This window comes from Rhinopithecus roxellana, chromosome 21 (genome assembly GCF_007565055.1).
Source record: "Rhinopithecus roxellana isolate Shanxi Qingling chromosome 21, ASM756505v1, whole genome shotgun sequence".
In the NCBI taxonomy this organism is placed as follows: Eukaryota; Metazoa; Chordata; class Mammalia; order Primates; family Cercopithecidae; genus Rhinopithecus; species Rhinopithecus roxellana.
Window position 1 is genome coordinate 61,750,837 of NC_044569.1, and position 18,479 is coordinate 61,769,315.

General features: G+C 41.2%; 1 protein-coding gene across 3 annotated transcripts in view; it reads right to left on the bottom strand.

The window, feature by feature from the left end:
- The window catches only part of ATP8B1 (ATPase phospholipid transporting 8B1), a 151,687-nt gene that overhangs the window by 22,416 nt on the left and 110,792 nt on the right, over positions 1–18,479 (bottom strand). For all 3 annotated transcript variants that reach the window (XM_030926161.1, XM_010374682.2, XM_030926160.1), the window contains exons 14-19: positions 15,444–15,487; positions 14,404–14,560; positions 8,349–8,537; positions 4,949–5,061; positions 2,155–2,319; positions 1,264–1,375 (exon numbers count right to left, since the gene is read on the bottom strand). In XM_030926161.1, coding sequence (XP_030782021.1) covers positions 1,264–1,375; positions 2,155–2,319; positions 4,949–5,061; positions 8,349–8,537; positions 14,404–14,560; positions 15,444–15,487 — 780 coding nt within the window. The remainder of the gene's footprint in view (positions 1–1,263; positions 1,376–2,154; positions 2,320–4,948; positions 5,062–8,348; positions 8,538–14,403; positions 14,561–15,443; positions 15,488–18,479) is intronic.

The following is an 18,479-nucleotide window of genomic DNA, read 5'->3' on the forward strand; positions in this document are numbered from 1 at the left end:
ATCTTCCCATCTCAGCACCGCTCCCAGCCCCCAAGTAGCTGGGACTACACAACTCGCTACCAAGCTACCAATAGAAAATACTTTTGTATTTTTTCTAGAGACAGGATTTCGTCATGTTTGCCAGGCTCATTCTTACTGTTAAACTGAATAATTGCTTTTACCTAGTAATGATATTTTTTAGTTCATGAACATAACCAGATTCACACAAATATGCTGTTTTTCTATAGCAATCTACAGGAATCACTTGCAGAAAAAAAATGCTGTTCTCTATAAGAAAACAAGTGAAAGTCAAAGTCTAATTTGAAATGTTTTCAATAAATAAAATGTGCTATATTATCAAACATATAAACTGGTTATTTAATAAAGCAATGTTCACTAAATTACTAAACACTTTCAGTTCATGGTTTACTCTGTTATTGGCAGGGGGAGGGGAGCAGAGGGAAGCATAATAATTTCCACCAACCCTTACGTGAAGATTTTTATTTTCCTTTTAAATTACCACCCAATTTGGCATTTATTTAAGGTCAGGGCTGTGCTTCCCGTAACTTTGCAGAGCGTGTAACCCATTGACAATTTCAGAGCAAGAGACGTTATTTGATTTCTTGTGGAAGGCTTGCAAAGTAAAGTGTCAATACCAAACAAGTGCTTGTTGAGTTCTAAAGTTAAAAAATTAAAATTGGGCCAGGCGCGGTGGTTCACGCCTGTAATCCCAGCACTTTGGGAGGCCAAGGCGGGCGGATCACAAGGTCAGGAGATTGAGACCACGGTGAAATCCCGTCTCTACTAAAAATACAAAAAATGAGCCGGGCACGGTGGCGGGCGCCTGTAGTCCCAGCCACTTGGGAGGCTGAGGCAGGAGAATGGCATGAACCCGGGAGGTGGAGCTTGCAGTGAGCCAAGATCGCCCTACTGCACTCCAGCCAGGGGGACAGAGCGAGACTCCGTCTCAAAAAAAAAAAAAAAAAAAAAAAAAAAAAAAATTAAAATTGTTCTTTCCTTAGGAGAGATAAGACCAATTATAATCATCAAGACATGGCCAGAAGCTAAATTATAAGGAAGAAACTGCTACTGAGGGGGATCAGGAAAGGATGCAGAAGGGTGTGCTGGAAAAACAGAGGAGGGTTTCTCAGAAAAAGCATCTTCCGTCCAAAGAAACAGTGTTTGTACAGGATGAAAAGTCTGAGGAGGTCATCTTGGGCAAAGGAAACGGCAGCTATAAATATTTGTGAATTAACAGATATGCTTCCCTGCACAATGAATTACCCTTTTTGTCTCCAGTAAGCACCCAGATCTTAATGTCAGCTTTTGCAAGTTTTGAAATGGTTTCTGGAACTCCATCCTGTAGCTTGTCTTCAATAGCTGTAGCTCCCAGGAGCTAGAATGTATATTTTTAAAAAAAAAGGGGGGGGGGGGGTGGAATTAGCAAATAAACCAAAAGTTTTCTGTAATTACAGGTTGCCAACCTGTGAAAAGAAGGGCAAATTATACATCCTGGTTGCTGCTCTCCTGATGCCAATGGCCAGTGTTGACAGGGAAGGCTGCCATGTTTCTCAATTACTGCAAACCAACACAGCTAAAAACATTTTCCCTAAAGGATGAACTATTTAATTTGCCAAGATAAAAATGCAAGTACAAAATCAAGGATGTTAAAAATACACTTTCCTTGTGTATTTGTGGCTTTACACTGACATTAACCAGTTGCAACACTAGCTATTTGTTGAATATTTTCCACTGATCTAAACTCTATGAAAACTATGTATTAAATTTGGAAAACTTTTAGAAACAATATATTTTTCTTATTTCAAGATTTTGCAGAATATGAATTGTTTCAGTAATTCCCCCAATGTAATAAGTATTGGATGCAGGTTCGTTATTGTTTAAAAATTATAATAAATTTTAATAAGTGATATACAAATTATGGAATTGAATTAGAATCTCTCCTAATGTATTTTGTCTTTTGGTTTCTCATAATGGCAACTTCTGTACTGCTCCTATTTTGGTGAACAAAAGAAATTACCTTCTTCCATTGTGCCAGTGTCAAATGTTGAAGTTGCAATTATCTCTTAAGCATGAGATCAAATATTCAATAAAACTTAAAAAAAATTCAATTCTGCTTAGAATATCAAAGAAAAAGTTATTAAGGCTAAAACTCACAATTAAGTCTTTTTCAATCTCCTCATATACTTTATCCAGAGCTTCGTCCCGGTTGGTGGAGGCCACACTGGCAGCCATAAACTTTTTATTCCATTCTGCAAATTGTTTTTCTTCAATTTCCTTGTAGCAAAGGCATAGGGTTCTAAGAGTTTCATTTGCAAAGATCTGTTTTATTTAAAAAAATAAATCCACCAATGCAAAGAATAGTTAATTTTATGTAATTCAGGATCAAGTATGAAATTTTACTTTGAAGTAATATACTAACAGAATTTAAAAAGAGACCATTAAAGATGACAGATTCTGTACAAATACATTTTAGAGAGGGTATTAAATGTCAGTTTTTTTTTTTTTTTTTTTTTTTTTGAGACAAGGTTTGGCTTTATCATCCAGGCTGGGATGCAGTGATGCAATCCTGGCTCACTGCAACCTCTGTCTTCCAGGCTGAAGTCATCCTCTCACCTCAGCCTCCCAAGTAGCTGGGACTACAGGTGTGCACCACAACGCCTGGCTAACTTTTGTACTTTTTTTGTAAAGACGGGGTTTCATTATGCTGGTCTTGAACTCATGAGCTTATGTGATTTGCCCAACTCAGCCTTCCAGCATGCTGGGATTATAGGCATGAGCCACTGCGCCCAGCCTAAACATCACTTTATAATAGACTTTGCTTTTCTAAACTTCCGTAGGGTCCAGGACTGTACTTCTAGTTTCCAAAGGGAAAAGTTTACCTTTCTTCTAAGTCTTCTATTACCTTTCTCTTTTTCTCTTAATGATTTTTCTCTTAAAGATTTTCTCTTTTTCTCTTAATGACTAGGAAAATATCAGACCAAGGGAGCTGCCTTGGGGTGTAATGACGTAAGCACGAACCTGACAACTTTATAACTTGTTCCAACAAACTGTGATACAAGTCCAATCACCTATGAACTCTCCACCAAGCATGATTCCCTCAAACCAATTCTAAAATACAGAAGCCATTATTAAAGCTGAGGTCAAACCTTCTAATGGTAAAGAGTATCTGGCAATTTTTCAGTGGTGAATGATTTAAACATTTTCTTTTTTTTTCTTTTTCTTTTCTTTTTCTTTTTTTTTTTTTTTGAGATGGAGTCTCGCTCTGTTGCCCAGGCTTGAGTGCAGTGGTGCAATCTCGGCTCACTACAACCTCCGCCTCCCAGATTCACGCCATTCTCCTGCCTCAGCCTCCTGAGTAGCTGGGACTTGCGCCCGGCTAATTTTTGTATTTTTAGTAGAGATGGGGTTTCACCATGTTGGCCAGGATGGTCTCGATTTGTTGACCTTGTGATCCGCCCACCTCACCCTCCCAAAGTGCTGGGATTGCAGGCGCAAGCTACTGTGCCCAACCCGATTTAAACATTTTAAGCAGTTTCAACAAGAACCAGTAAATATCTCATTACTTTATAGTCACATCTTTTTTTTTTAATTAAATTAAAATTTTTTTTTTTTTTTTGAGACCAAGTTTTGCTCTTGTCACCCAGGCTGGAGTGCAATGGTATGATCTCGGCTCACTGTACCCTCTGCCTCCCAGGTTCAAGTGATTCTCCTGCCTCAGCCTCCCAAGTAGCTGGGATTACAGGTGCCCACCACCACACCTGGCTAATTTTTTGTATTTTTAGTGGAGACGGGGTTTCACCATGTTTGGTCAGGATGGTCTTGAACTCCTACCCTCAGTTGATACACCCACCTTGGCCTCCCAAAGTGCTGGGATTACAGGCATGAGACACCACACCTGGCCTATAGTCACATCTTGTCTAGCCAAGATGGCAGAAGTGGTTCAACTGGTTGAGTATTTGCTTTCAAGATTCTTTGGAAGGTTCTGCATTTATATGATTAGATTGTCATTGTTCATATCCTCATAAGATCCCATCAGTTTTAAGTGCATCAGCATCAGTATATAATCTTAAAATGTGACTCCATCTAGGAGACAATATATTAATCAGGCTCTTCTCTGAAGGATGTTTGGGTGGTTCTAAAACTCAATCGACCCTTAAAGCAAAGGGGAAACATCCCCAACCTTTATTAAGTACCTCCTAGGTACTAGTCACTATGGAAGATGCTTTCTCTTGCAATGGTCTTCCAAGATAGGAATTATCCCTTCCCTCTTTCACAGGGGGAATTAATGATTCATATGATATATCTACCATTTTTTCCAAAGACACAAGCTAGTAAAGAGGCAGGGACACCAGGTCTGCCTGATCTCCTCCACGCCTCCCTGCCATTGTTGTACCAAACAACAGTGTAAGATCCAGAGATATTCTGAGTAGCGACAACATCACGGGACTAAACATACAGACAGCTTCCTAAGGACTTGGAAGTAATTAAGACCAAAGTGATTTTACCAACAAAGCTATCAAAAGTCAGTGATCCAACACATTGCTCTGTCATCCTGCCACATATGAATGCTTTCCTTCCTTCACACTACACCTTGAAGTTAGTGGAGTTCTTGAGGGCCACACACATAGTAAGACTACAACCTAATATGGTTGTGTAGATTGCTCAAGGTCACTGGAAGAGAGCTAAGTCATTCTCCTGCCTCAGTCCTATAGACCTTGAAGACCCACATGCTGGGAGAAGGCACCACGGTGATATCCCAGGAAGTCAGTGGCAGGGGCAGAACAGGAACCCAGATGGCTATATTTCTACTTTGCTGCTCTTTCCACCCCAACTATTCCAAAGCAAAGGGAGGGTCAGTAGTTAACATACAGCTTTCATGCAAACTTAACAGATAGCATCAGAGAGTAAGATCAGAATCCCTTGCAGAAAGAATAAAAGTGGAACTTACATCCAGGGCATCCTGTGTTTCTTGCTTAGTAGGATTCATTCGATGTAACCGTTCATAAATAACAGTGTCAGCACCTTTACAGTAAAGCTTGATATTGCCTTCTGGGGTTCTTACTGGCAGTAAAAGAAGGAAATAAACACAACAAAGTTTGATTTTTTTAATATATATTTTTTGAGACAGGGTCTTGTTCTGTCGCCCAGGCAGGAGTGCAGCAGTGCAATATTGGCTCACTGTAGCCTTGACCTCCCAGGTTTGCAATCCTCCCATCTCAGCCTCCTGAGGAGCTGGGACTACAGGTGCATGCCACCATGCCTGGCTAATTTTTATTTTTATAGATATGGAGGCCTCACTATGTTATCCAGGCTGGTCTTGAACTCTTGGGCTCAAGTAATCCTCCTGACTCAGCCTCCCAAAGTGCTGGGATTACAGATGTGAGCTACAGCACCCAGCTAAGTTTGATTTCTTAATATAAAACTACATTTACAAAGTTAATTTGAAGTGTTACTATCTCATAATTCAGTATTAGCTTAAAACCATCAGTTCCTCTAAAAAAGTGTTGCCTTCAACAAAACTGGTAAGTCATTATCTACATTGAATATAATAGCGAAATAAATATAAAAAGATTCCTTCACAGTCAGCTCTGTTTTTCATAACCTTAGTTATTCTTCCAACAAATATTTACTGACTCCCTACCATATGCTATGCCATGTGCTAGTTACTTTCTTTCATAGAATTTTTCTCCATCCAACCAACAGGAAGTTTCTTAACTATGAACTCGCAACACTTACTGCCTTTAATACTTGGACCACAACACCCCTCCTTGCGACCTTTTCATTTTTTTGTTTTTTTGATTAATGCAATAATTGTAACACATCCCTCACTGCTAACTAAATTTTAAGTCAAGGTAGATGGCAAGCATGATAATCAGTCTAGATCTGTGTGAGGGCACAGAAAGCATTCATTAAGTGTGCCTAAGGAGAGTGTAATAGACAGTTAAACCTATATATTTTTATTGGTTAAAAATTCAGTCATAGTGGAGAAGGCTTGTAGACACCACCTTAACCCAGTGATCAAAGTTAACATCTCCAATAATGAGACAAACCAATAATATATACCTTCTGGCCAGGCAGGGTGGCTCATCCCTGTAATCCCAGCACTTTGGGAGGCCAAAGTGGGCTGATCACCTGAGGTCGGGAGTTGGAGACTAGCCTGACCACCATGGAGAAACCTTGCTTCTACTAAAAAATACAAAATTAGCTGGGAGTGGTGGCGCATGCCTGTCATCCCAGCTACTCAGGAGGCTGAGGCAGGAGAATTGCTTGAACCTGGGAGGTGGAGGTTGTGGTGAGCTGAGATCATACCACTGCACTCCAGCCTGGGCAACAAGAGTGAAACTCAGTCTCAAAAAAAAAAAAAATATATATATATATGTATATATATATATAAATAAAATATATACACATACATATATACACACACAAATATATACACATATATGTATATACACACATATACACATATATGTATATACACACATATACACATATATGTATATATAAATATATACATGTGTGTATATATAAATATATACGTGTGTGTATATATAAATATATACGTGTGTGTATATATAAATATATACGTGTGTGTATATATAAATATATACGTGTGTGTGTATATATATACCTTCTGATGTGATACTTAAAGAAGAGCACAGCATCACTTATGGACTCGTCCTGCCAACAATGTGTAACCTAGCTCTAATCATGAGGGAATATCAGACAAATCCAAGTGGGGGGATAGCCTATAAAATAACCAGTATGTGGTTTTTAAAAATGTCAGTGGATGAAAGATCAAAAAGAGGTTGAACCATCCTTGACTCAAAGTCATGGTCACCTAATGTAACCTGTGATCTTGGATTGGATCCTGGACCAGAAAAACATAAAGAATGAACTTCCCTAGTAAAATCTGAAAAAGTCTATTGATTAGATAATATTGTACTGTTTTAAATTTTCTGGTTCTGATCATTGGACTGTATATATAAGTGAGTGTTCCTGTTCTTAGGAAATACCTACTATGGTATACAGTATAGTATTTAGGGGAAAAGGACATTAGGCCTGCAATTGAGTCTCTTTTTTATATTTTTATTTTCTTTTTTTATCATGTAATCTTGCTCCTTCTAGTGCAATTTATTCTCAAATGGTTCAGAAAACAATAATGTGTATGTATGTGTGTGTACATATATATGTATGTATATATATAGATATATAGAATGAAATTATATATATACGGCAAATGTTAACAATTGGTGGATATGGAAGAGTATGAGAGTTCCTTAAACCATTCTTTTTTTTTTTTTTTTTTGAGGAGGAGGAGGAGTCTCGCTCTGTCGCCCAGGCTGGAGTGCAGTGGCGTGATCTCGGCTCACTGCAAGCTCCGCCTCCCGGGTTCCCGCCATTCTCCCGCCTCAGCCTCCGAGTAGCTGGGACTACAGGCGCCCGCCACCTCGCCCGGCTAGTTTTTTTTTTTTGTATTTTTAGTAGAGACGGGGTTTCACCGTGTTAGCCAGGAGGGTCTCGATCTCCTGACCTCGTGATCCACCCACCTCGGCCTCCCAAAGTGCTGGGATTACAGGCTTGAGCCACCGCGCCCGGCCATCCATTCTTGCAACTTTTCTGTAAGTTTGAGATTATTTCAAACTATGAATTGAAAGCAGTTCAGTGGTAGGAAGTGATTTTCATCTTCACTTGGTGGTCTGTTACGTGCCTGCATTGCAGGTATGATTTTGATTCATAAGCATAGCCTTGATTTTCTCAGAAATCTTTTCCTGCTGAGCCCTCCCTTCCCTGCCATCAAGTACAGAAGACAGCACTCAGAGGTGCTCAATAATAAAAGAGCTTGCGTTGTTTAAAATAAAAGACTGCTACAAATGTCTATCTGCTACTTCAGAAGCGTTCCACCTGCCACCCCAGATTCAGCATCTGGCAGCCCACATGGTTAAAGAATGTCAGTAGCTATAATCCCAGCTACTCAGGAGACTGAGGCAGGAGAATCGCTTGAACCCGGGAGGCGGAGGTTTCAGTGACCTGAGATTGCGCCACTGTACTCCTGGGTGACAGAGCAAGACTCCATCTAAAAAAAAAAAAAAGAAAAAAAAAGAGAGAGCGAGATTAAAAAGAGTATGAGCAGCATTTGCAAGATTCAGAGATACTGCGGCTGTCCCTTTGAGTAGGGAACATAGTGAAGAATGAAGAAAACAATACCAGTTTCAAAAAATCTGCAGAAATCTCCCAGGAGCCAAGTAGCTCGTTCGCTGGCTGCTTTATCCAGGTGCCATTCAATACAATGGGCACAAGCAATATCTAAATGAGCGATTCATAGACAGACTCTGAGGGGGACTTACCAATGATAGACATTCGCTTCCGGTCACTGTTGAAGTCCAAAATGGCAAGAACATTATAAGTCCTTTCAGTGCCCAGCTCACTGATGGTGATGGTGTTCTGGGTCCTGGCGAGGAAGGCAAAGCCGAAGTTCCTGGCAGCATTTACCAGGGCACCTTCATCGGGTGAGGCTGCCTGGTAGTTGAGCTGACCTAACAAGAAAGCAAGAGAAATCCCAGAAAAGCTGTAAAACCAAATGCAGAGCTCATTGTTGAGGCCTCCGCTGAGGCTCTTGTGGGGGTCAGCTGGGCTGCAAAGCCCAAAGCATCCCCAGGAAAACAAGTCATTGACTCTGAAGGGTTATGCCAAGATGGAAACTTCTTTGTTTTATCTTGACTTATAAACAGTAATACAACTAAAAGTGAAACATTGGCGAAGAATGGGGGAAAATTCCCATAATCCCACTAGCCACAGGAAAAACAACAGGTGTCGACACTTTATCATTCCTTCCAGTGCCTTTTAAAATGTCTGTATCTGAAATTGTTTCTATCAAGCTGAATATACATTTACATCTTGATCATTTTAATGCTGTATCTGAGTATATTGCCATCCCTTTTTAAATTCTTTATAAACATTTAAACAGATGTAAACATGTTATCATTTTCCCGTTACAGACACTTAGAACTATTTCCAAAGTTTTTTACTCTCAAAAAATAACATTTTAATAACCCTTTTGTATGTGTGCAAAGATTTTTCTGTTTCTTTTTTCTTTTTAGAGACAGGGATCTCCCTATGTTGTCCAGGCTGGTCCTGATCTCTGGGGCCCAAGTGATCCTTCTGCCTCAGCCTAATGAGTAGCTAGGACTACAGGCGCATATCACCACACCTGGCTTATTCTCTTTCTTTCTTGTTTTTCTGAAACAGGGTCTCACCCTGTTGCCCAGGCTGCAGTGCAGTGGCACGATCATGGCTCACTGCAGCCTCAATCTCCCCAGGCTCAGTGATCCTCCTACCTCATCCTCCCAAGTAGCTGGGATTACAGGTACATGCCACCACACCTAGCTAATTTTTTGTATTTTTTTTGTAAAGACAGGGTTTCACCATGTTGCTCAGGCTTTTCTCAAACTCCTGGACTCAAGTGATTCGCCTGCCTCAGTCCGTGAGGTGTTGGGATTACAGGCGTGAGCCACTGCCCCAGCCCCTGGCTTATTTTCTTTCTTTCTTTTTTTTTTTTTTTTGAGACGGAGTCTCGCTCTGTCGCCCAGGCTGGAGTGCAGTGGCTGGATCTCAGCTCACTGCAAGCTCCGCCTCCCGGGTTTACGCCATTCTCCTGCCTCAGCCTCCCAAGTAGCTGGGACTACAGGCGCCCGCCACCTCGCCCGGCTAGTTTTTTGTATTTTTTAGTAGAGACGGGGTTTCACCATGTTAGCCAGGATGGTCTCGATCTCCTGACCTCGTGATCCGCCCGTCTCGGCCTCCCAAAGTGCTGGGATTACAGGCTTGAGCCACCGCGCCCGGCCACCCTGGCTTATTTTCTAAGAGCAGATTCCTATTAGGAAAATACTGAGCCACAGAACACTGACAATTTTAAAACTCATTGGTATACATTACTAATTTGTTTTCCAAGAAGGTTGTACCAGTTTATCTTCCCTCTGAAAGAGTATGTTTTCTTTCTATCTTTTGTTTTTTTGAGACAGGGTCTTACTCTGGCACCAAGGCTGGAGTGCAGTGGCATCATCTTAGCTCACTGAAGCCTCGATCACCCCAAGCGCAAATGATCCTCCTACCTCAGCTTCCCGAGTAGCTGGGACTATTGGCGCACATCACCACGCCCAGCTAATGTTGGTATTTTTTTGTAGAGATGGGATCTCACCACGTTGCCCAGGCTATTTTTTTCTTTACCATAGCTATATTCTCCTTATAAAAAACAAAACAAAACAAAACAAAACACAAAAAAACACAGGCTGGGTGCATTGGCTCACACCTGTAATCCCAGCACTTTGGGAGGCTGAGGCAGGCAGATGACGAGGTCAGGAGATCGAGACCATCCTGGCTAACATGGTGAAACCCTGTCTGTACTAAAAATATAGAAAGTTAGCCAGGCATGGTGATGTGTGCCTATAGTCCCAGCTACTCGGGAGGCTGAGGCAGGAGAATCACTTGAACCCAGGAGGTGGAGGTTGCAGTGAGTCGAGATTGCACCGCTGCACTCCAACCTGGTGACAGAGCGAGACTCCATCTCAAAAAAAAAAAAAAGAAAGAAAAGAAAAGAAAAGTTGAAACCAACCAACCAACCAACCAACCAACCTTAGTTTGATCACTATCCGATATCTTAATGTTTAAAAGTTAAATAATGGAAAATTGTCTTCTATTCACAACTACATTTCAACAATAAGAATAAGCTAGGTTCGGTGGCACATGCCTGTAATCCCAACTATTCAGAAGGCTGAGGCAGGAGGATCACTTGAGCCCAGGAGTGTGAGGTTATAGTGAGCTTCGATCATTCCACTGCACTCCAGCCTGGCAGACAGAGCAAGATGCAGTCTCTTTTAGGAAAAAGGAAAAAAACCAATAAGAATAGGAATAAATCTCACAGCCAGATACACAAAAGAGTACATATGCTACATGATCCCACTTATATAAGCCAAAAACTGACAAAGCTAATCTGTGTTATTCATAGTCAGGAAAGTACTTTTCCTGGAGAGTTAATCACTGGAAAGGAATGTAAAGGGAATTCTAGGGGGATTGACAATGTTTTTTTTTTTTTAAATCTGGGTGCTCATTACAAGAGTATTAGCTTGTGAAAATTCATTGAGTTATATACTTATGATACGTACATATCTCTGTATACACATGTTGTACTTCAGTAAAAAGTTTAAAAAATACTCTGCCTACCCAAGATCTTCTATTTTTCTACTCTAGTTATTTTGTCTCAAAATAGAAGGAAAAGCATTTCCATGGCCAGATGACTTTGGACAGAAAGAGCATTTAGTTTTCCAGAATACTTTGACCAGGATGAAGGCCACAGATGCATGAGCAGCTGTTTATCCCCTAGTCTCACTTAGAATGGTCAGTGCTCTGGGGTAATGGTGGCAGAGAGAGCTAAACACACCTCCTTCCTTCACAATTGGCTCAGAGGATTCACTCTTTAAGTCAGAATTAATCACTTCCTAATTAATAATTAAAGATGACACTTTAGGATCTCTCTATATTAGTTCACCCAGAAAGTCATTCACTAGAAGCTATAAATGCACTTCCTAAATCCGGCCACGTAGCAAACATATACAAGTGCCAGAGGGCAAAGTATTTAACCAGAGACAAATCAGCAGCGGTGAGAAAAAAGCCTTTCCCTTCAGCAATTTAAGCTGGCACAGCGATATATGGCATAAGTGACAGCAAACGCATTTCCAGCAGAAAAAAGAAACAAAATAATAAAAGGTGGTAAAGTTCCCACAAGTAAGACAATCATATCTAGAGCAAATACCTTGATCTTTTAATCATTAAAGAAAAAAGAAATGTTTTCCATTACCTTCCAATAATGGAATCACAGAATTGTAGACTAACAGAGATGGGAAGAATGTCAAAGACTTGGTCCAAATTTCAACCTTATGACTGCTGGAAGACACTTGGACTAAAAAACTATTCAGCCATAAAAAAGAACAAAATCATGTCCTTTGTCACAATAGAGATTAGGCCATTATCCTAAGCAAATTGACTCAGAAACAGAAGACCACATACCTAACACATGTTCTCACTTAACACTGGGTACATGAGTACATTGGGACATAAAGATTGCAAAAATAGATAGTGGGGACTTCAAGAGAGAGGAGCGAGGGAGGGCAACAAGGGTTGAAAAACTTGTTATCAGGGCCAGGCGCAGTGGCTCACGCCTGTAATCCTAGCACTTTGGGAGGCCAAGGCCAGTGGATCATGAGGTCAGGAGTTTGAGACCAGCCTGGCCAACATAGTGAAACCCCATCTCTACTAAAAATATGAAAACTTAGCCAGGTATGGTGGTGTGCACCTGTAATCCCAGCTACTCAGGAGGTTGAGGCAGGAGAATCGTGTGAACCCAGGAGGCAGAGGTTGCAGTGAACCGAGATCGCACCATTGCACTCCAGCTTGGGCGATAGTTCGAGACTCCGTCTCAAAAAAAAAAAAAAAAAAAGAAAAGAAAAAAAACTATTAAGTTCTGTGTTCACTACCTGGATGATGGGATCAATTGTACTCCAAACTTCAGGATCATGCAATATACCCATGTAACAAACATGCACATGTATATCCTGAACCTAAAATAAAAGTTGAAGGTATAAAAACAAACTAAAAGAAAACAAAGCCACCTTCCCTGCTGGAAGGAACTTTGTACATCCAACCTTCTTACTACAACACCGAGGAAGGTGGTTCTCAGACAGGGACCCAAACTGGGCTGACTCATCTCTAGCACATAGTCCAGGGCTCTTCCCATAATATCCCACTGGGGAAAAATAGAATAGGGACCACAGGATGAATTTACATTTGCCTAAGTTGACCAGTTAGCCCTTAAAATACTATCATGTACTCAGAGAAGAGTACAATTGTCAAAACCAAAGAGAACCAGGTGACTTTGTAATGTCATACTTTATGCTTACAGACTGAGTAAAATTGGCTTGGCGAGTCAAATAGACTTTGACCTCTGCTTCCATGATTCATGACCTGGTATCGTCCCTTTCTATCTTTCCCCACATTGTCTGCTGATAAACCCTTCCATGTATCCACCCTAATCTGAACTCTGTTACCTTGCTTCATTGCAATATTAGATTCATCTGTGGAAAATGGGTTTCTTTGAAACTTGCTGAAAGGTATCACATACTTCTATACATTTAGGTGTTTTTTGTTTTGTTTTGTTTTGTTTTTTGTTTTTTTGAGATAGGGTCTCATTCCATCACCCAGGCTGGAGTGTAATGGTGAGACTATGGCTCACTGCAGCCTTGACCTCCTGGGCTCAGGTGATCCCCACCTGAGTAGCTGACACTACAGGCATGTGCCATCACGCCTGGCTAATTTTTGGTATTTTTTGGTGAGATGGGGTTTTGCCATGTTGCTCAGGCTGGTCTTGAACTCCTGAGCTCAAACAATCCACTCACCTCGACCTTCCAAATGCTGGGATTACAGGTGTGAGCCACCATGCGTTGGCCTACACATTTAGTTTTTACGCATATTCCTTCTCTGGAAATTTCATACCTGCTACATATGAAACATGAAGGTTGAGAACAGAGAGGGACTTATGTATGCTGCACTGACTGAAGTAAAAAGTGGAAGATGTAGTGAAGTGGATGAAGTGAATGAATGAAGTGAAGGCAGACTGTGCTTCATTACAGAAACACCAAAGGAACTCCTTTTGCTCTTTCTATAAAGTGTATGTGTGTCTATATAACTTATCATTATGTCCATTTGTGATAAAATGACTAGCTTTCCTTGATATAGGACAAACTTCCTGTGACAAAGCTGGCACAAACTGCATTGAAGGATTCTGCAAAGGAATTTACAAGCCATTCTGCTTGTTCCCATGAAATTCACATTAATTATGCTCCTTTAAATGGAAAAGGCACCCAGAAGAGATCCAGGCTAAGGCTGATATTATTTCAAACCCAAACTATAACAGAATCTAGTAAATAAGAGCATATATCTAAAATTATTTGGTAGAAAAGATTAGTCAAGTTCAGAGTCCATTTCTGATATAGATAAGGCTTGACTTTTCACACTCAGTAAATGCTCAGTAATAAATGTGCTAAGAAAAGTTAGATTCTTCTATCATAATTCAAGTATCAATCATTTCTTTCAAAAAGATTTCATTTGCAAAGTGAAAAAAATACACCTGGAGCCATAACTATGAATAAGATGTAAATTTTCAGGGACAAGAAGCTTGTTTCCTACTTTGCTCTTCCATAAACCATCTAGTGGTAAGTGCTGAAAAATATTCACTGCATTCGAATATGCGACAGATTTGTACCACTTGACATGCATTTGAGTCATAAGCAGGAGTTACCCGGAAACAAAAAACCTGGTCTCTAATGCCTGAGATGCCAGAGAAACGCTCACCATCAGTCCTATCCACCATAACCGTGTGGCAAACTGCGAGCAAGAAGAAGAACTGTCGTACTTCTGGCTCTTTCCCCGACTGGATTTGCTCAATAAGATAGTGGTCATAAAATGCAAGCTTCCCATCAGCATATGTGTTCCAGCTAAAATCAACTTGCTGAAAGAAATGGAGAAAAACAAAATATGATTTTATAAAATATTTTTCACTTAACACATGACATGAACTTTCCTTGAAAGGCAAGGTTTCAATTATGCAAAAACCACCTTAGGATTTTAGCACATTCTTAAATGTCAAGAGGCTCAAAACTGTCTTCAATAAAAAGATACTTTTTTTTTTTTGGAAACATATATGACCATATATGGGTCTCACTCTGTCACCCAGGCTGGACTGCAGTGGCTTGATCTCAGTTCTCTGCAACTTCTGTCTCCTGGGCTCAAGCAATCCTTCTGAGTAGATGGGCCTATGGGCATGCACCACCATACCTGGCTGATTTTTGTATTTTTTTTTTGTAGAGATGGGGTTTCTCTGGTTTCAAACTCCTTGACTCAATTGATCTGCCCATCTCAGCCTCCCAAAGTGCTGGGATTACAGGCATGAGTCACCAAGCCCAGTCAAAAAGGTACTTTGTGGTGGACTAAACTGTGTTCCCCCAAAAGATATGTTGAAGTTCTAACCTCTGGTACCTATGAATGTGACCTTATTTAGAAATAGGGTCTTTACAGATGTAATCAAGATAAAATGAGGTGATACTCAATTAGGGTGGGTCCTAATCCAATGATTGGTATCCTTATTAGAAGGGGAAGTGTGGACACAGAGACACACAGACACACAGGGGGACACCATGTGACAACAAAAGCAGAGATACAGAGTTGTGTTTCCAAGTCTCCAAGCCAAGGAACACCAAGGACTGTGGACAACCACCAGGAGCAGGGAAAAGGCAACGAAAAGAGTCTTCTCTAGACCTTCAAAGGAAGCATGGCCCTGCTGGGACCCTGACATCCCTAGCATCCCAAACAATTCTTCAGCTTAAAGGCCTTACCTCTATTTTGTTATGGTTGTGTTGAGAGGCATCCCGATGGTCCCCTGAGAAACAAACAGGATAAAACAAATTGATTCTCCACCTGTGTCCAGATAAAACAAATTGATTCTCCGCCTGTCTCCTTACATGGCTTTGCTTATGTAGTGGTGGAGGTAAGACCATATATGGCCTGGACAAGCTAACATATTTATTATCTGGCTCTTTACAGAAAACATTAGATGACCCCTGGTCTAGTTATTCAAATACTGGTGCCTGTCCCTACTACTTTCTCCTAGGGGCCTGGGGCATATCCTTTGAAATGCTTTACCTCCCCCAAGTCAGAAGGATCCACACATGTGAGTCACGTCCTCAGCCCCTCAGTGCCCCACCATCTTCACTGATACTCCTTATGAGAAAAGGCACTTACGGTGTACAGTTTCCTACAAGTAGGAAGTATATATGCATGTCCCTATATCATTTTAAATAATTGTGTTTTTAAGTCTATTTAAAATAGAGAACACTCTATTTGAATCTAGTATTAACCTTAATATTATTTGTAAATTTACAGACAATTAAATTTCTAAATGTTTCAGAAAATTAGAACCGAAATCAATTTTAAAACTATTGGCTGGGTGTGGTGGCTTACGCCTGTAATCCCAGCACTTTGGGAGGCTAAGATGGGCGGATCACCTGGGGTGAGGAGTTCAAGACCAGCCTGGCTGTCATGGTGAAACTCCATCTCTATTAAAAACACAAAAATTAGCTGGAAATGGTGGCACACACCTGTAGTCCCAGCTACTCAGGAGGCTGAGGCAGGATAATTACTTGAACCCGGAAGGCAGAGGTTTCAGTGAGCCAAGATTGCACCTCCGCACTCTGGCCTGGGTGACAAAGCTAGACTCTGTCTCAAGAAAAACAAAAACAAAAACAAACAAACAAAAGACTATTGTAGGCCAGGTGTGGTGGCTCATGCCTGTAACTCCAGCACTTTGGGAGGCTTAGGCAGGTGGTTCACTTGAGGTCAGGGGTTCGATACCAGCCTGGTCAACATGGTGAAACCTCATCTCTACTGGAAAAAAAAAAAAAAAAATTAGCCAGGGACGGTGGTGTGCACCTGTAATCCCAGCTACCCAGGAAGCTGAGGGAGGAGAATCATGTGAACCTGGGAGGTGGAGGGGTTGCAGTGAGCTGAGAGCGCGCCACTGCACTCCAGCCTGGGTGACAGTGAGACACCGTCTTAAAAACAAAAACAACAAAGAAAACAAAACAACTGTAGTGAAATACACATAACAAAATTTACCATCTTAACCAATTTTTGGTTTGATGTTTTGAGTCAGGGTTTCACTCTGTCACCCAGGCTGGAGTGCAGTGGTGTAAACCCAGCTCACAATAACCTTGATGTCCCCGGGCTCAGGTGATCCTACCTCAGCCTCTCAAGTAACTGGAACTACAAGCACATACCACCATGCCTGGCTAATTTTTGTATTATTATTATTTTATTATTGTTTTTTGTAGAGGCGTGTGTTTTTTTGGTTTTTTTTTTTTTTTGAGACGGAATCTCGCTCTGTCGCCCAGGCTTGAGTGCAGTGGCACAGTCTTGCTCACTGCAACCTCCACCTCCCAGGTTCAAGTGATTCTCCTGCCTCAGCCTCCTGAGTAGCTGGGACTACAGGTGCCTACCACCACGCCCAGGTAATTTTTGTATTTTTAGTAGAGATGGAGTTTCATCATATTGGCCAGGCTGGTCTCGAACTCCTGACTTGGTGATCCGCCCACCTCAGCTTCCCAAAGTGCTGGGATTACAGGCGTGAGCCACCGTACCTGGCCAGAGATGGGGTTTTGTCATGTTGCCCAGGCTGGTCTCAAACTCCTGGTCTCAAGGGATGTGCCTGCCTCAGCCTCCCAAGGTGCTGGGGTTGCAGATGTGAGCCCCTGCACACCAGCCAACCAAGTTTCGTTGTTGCTGTTTTGAGACAGGGTCTTGCTCCGTCACCCATGCTGGAGTGCAGTGGTGTATTCACTGTAGCCTTCAACTCCCAGGCTTAAGGGATCTTCCTGCCTCAGCCTCCCAGGTAACTGGAACTATAGGCATGCAGCACCAAACTCTGCTAATTTTTAAAAATTTTTTGCTTTGTTACCCAAGCTGTTCTAGAATTCTAGGCCTCGAGCAATCCTCCCACCTTGACCTCCCAAAGTCTTATTATTATAGGCATGAGACACTGCACCCAGCCCATTTTAACCACTTTTAAGCATACGGTTCAGTGGCATCAAGTATATTCACAATGTCGTGCAGCTATTTCATCTTGCCAAATTGAAACTCTGTGCCCAATCAACAGTAACTCCCAATTCCCCTGACCCCAGCCCCTGGTAACCATCATTCTACTTTGTCTCTATAAATTTGATTATTCTAAGTACTTCATATAAGTAGAATTATACAATATTTGTCCTTTTGTGACTGGCTTACTTCACTTAGCATAATGTCCTTAACTCATTTATGCCTAGTGTTCCATTATTGGAACGCTAAGTATGTGGGAGTTATTTATATCCTACTGCTCAAGGTCGTCACCAAGTTCTGATTGCAAAAATTCAAAAAAATTTAACCTCTGGCATAAATGAGTTCAGGTTCATCTGTGTTGCAGCATGTGTCAAATTTTCCTTCCTTTGTTAGACTGAATAATATTCCATTGTGTGTATCCACATTTTGTTTATCCATTCATCCACTGATCAACGTTTGGGTTGCTTCTATCTTTTGGCTATTGTGAATAATGCTGCTATGAACACAGGTGTACAAATACCTCTTTGAGCCCCTGTTTCAGTACTTTTGAGTATATATCCTGAAGTGGCATTGCTGGATCATATAGTAATGAGACTTCTAAGTTTTTTCTTTTTTTTTAGACAGAGTCTCACTCTGTCGCCAGGCTGGAGTGCAGCGGTGCAATCTCAGCTCACTGCAACCTCTGCCTCCCGGGTTCAAGCAATTCTTCAGCCTCAGCCTCCCAAGTAGCTGGGATTATAGGTGTGTGCCACCACCACACCTGGTTAATTTTTGTATTATTA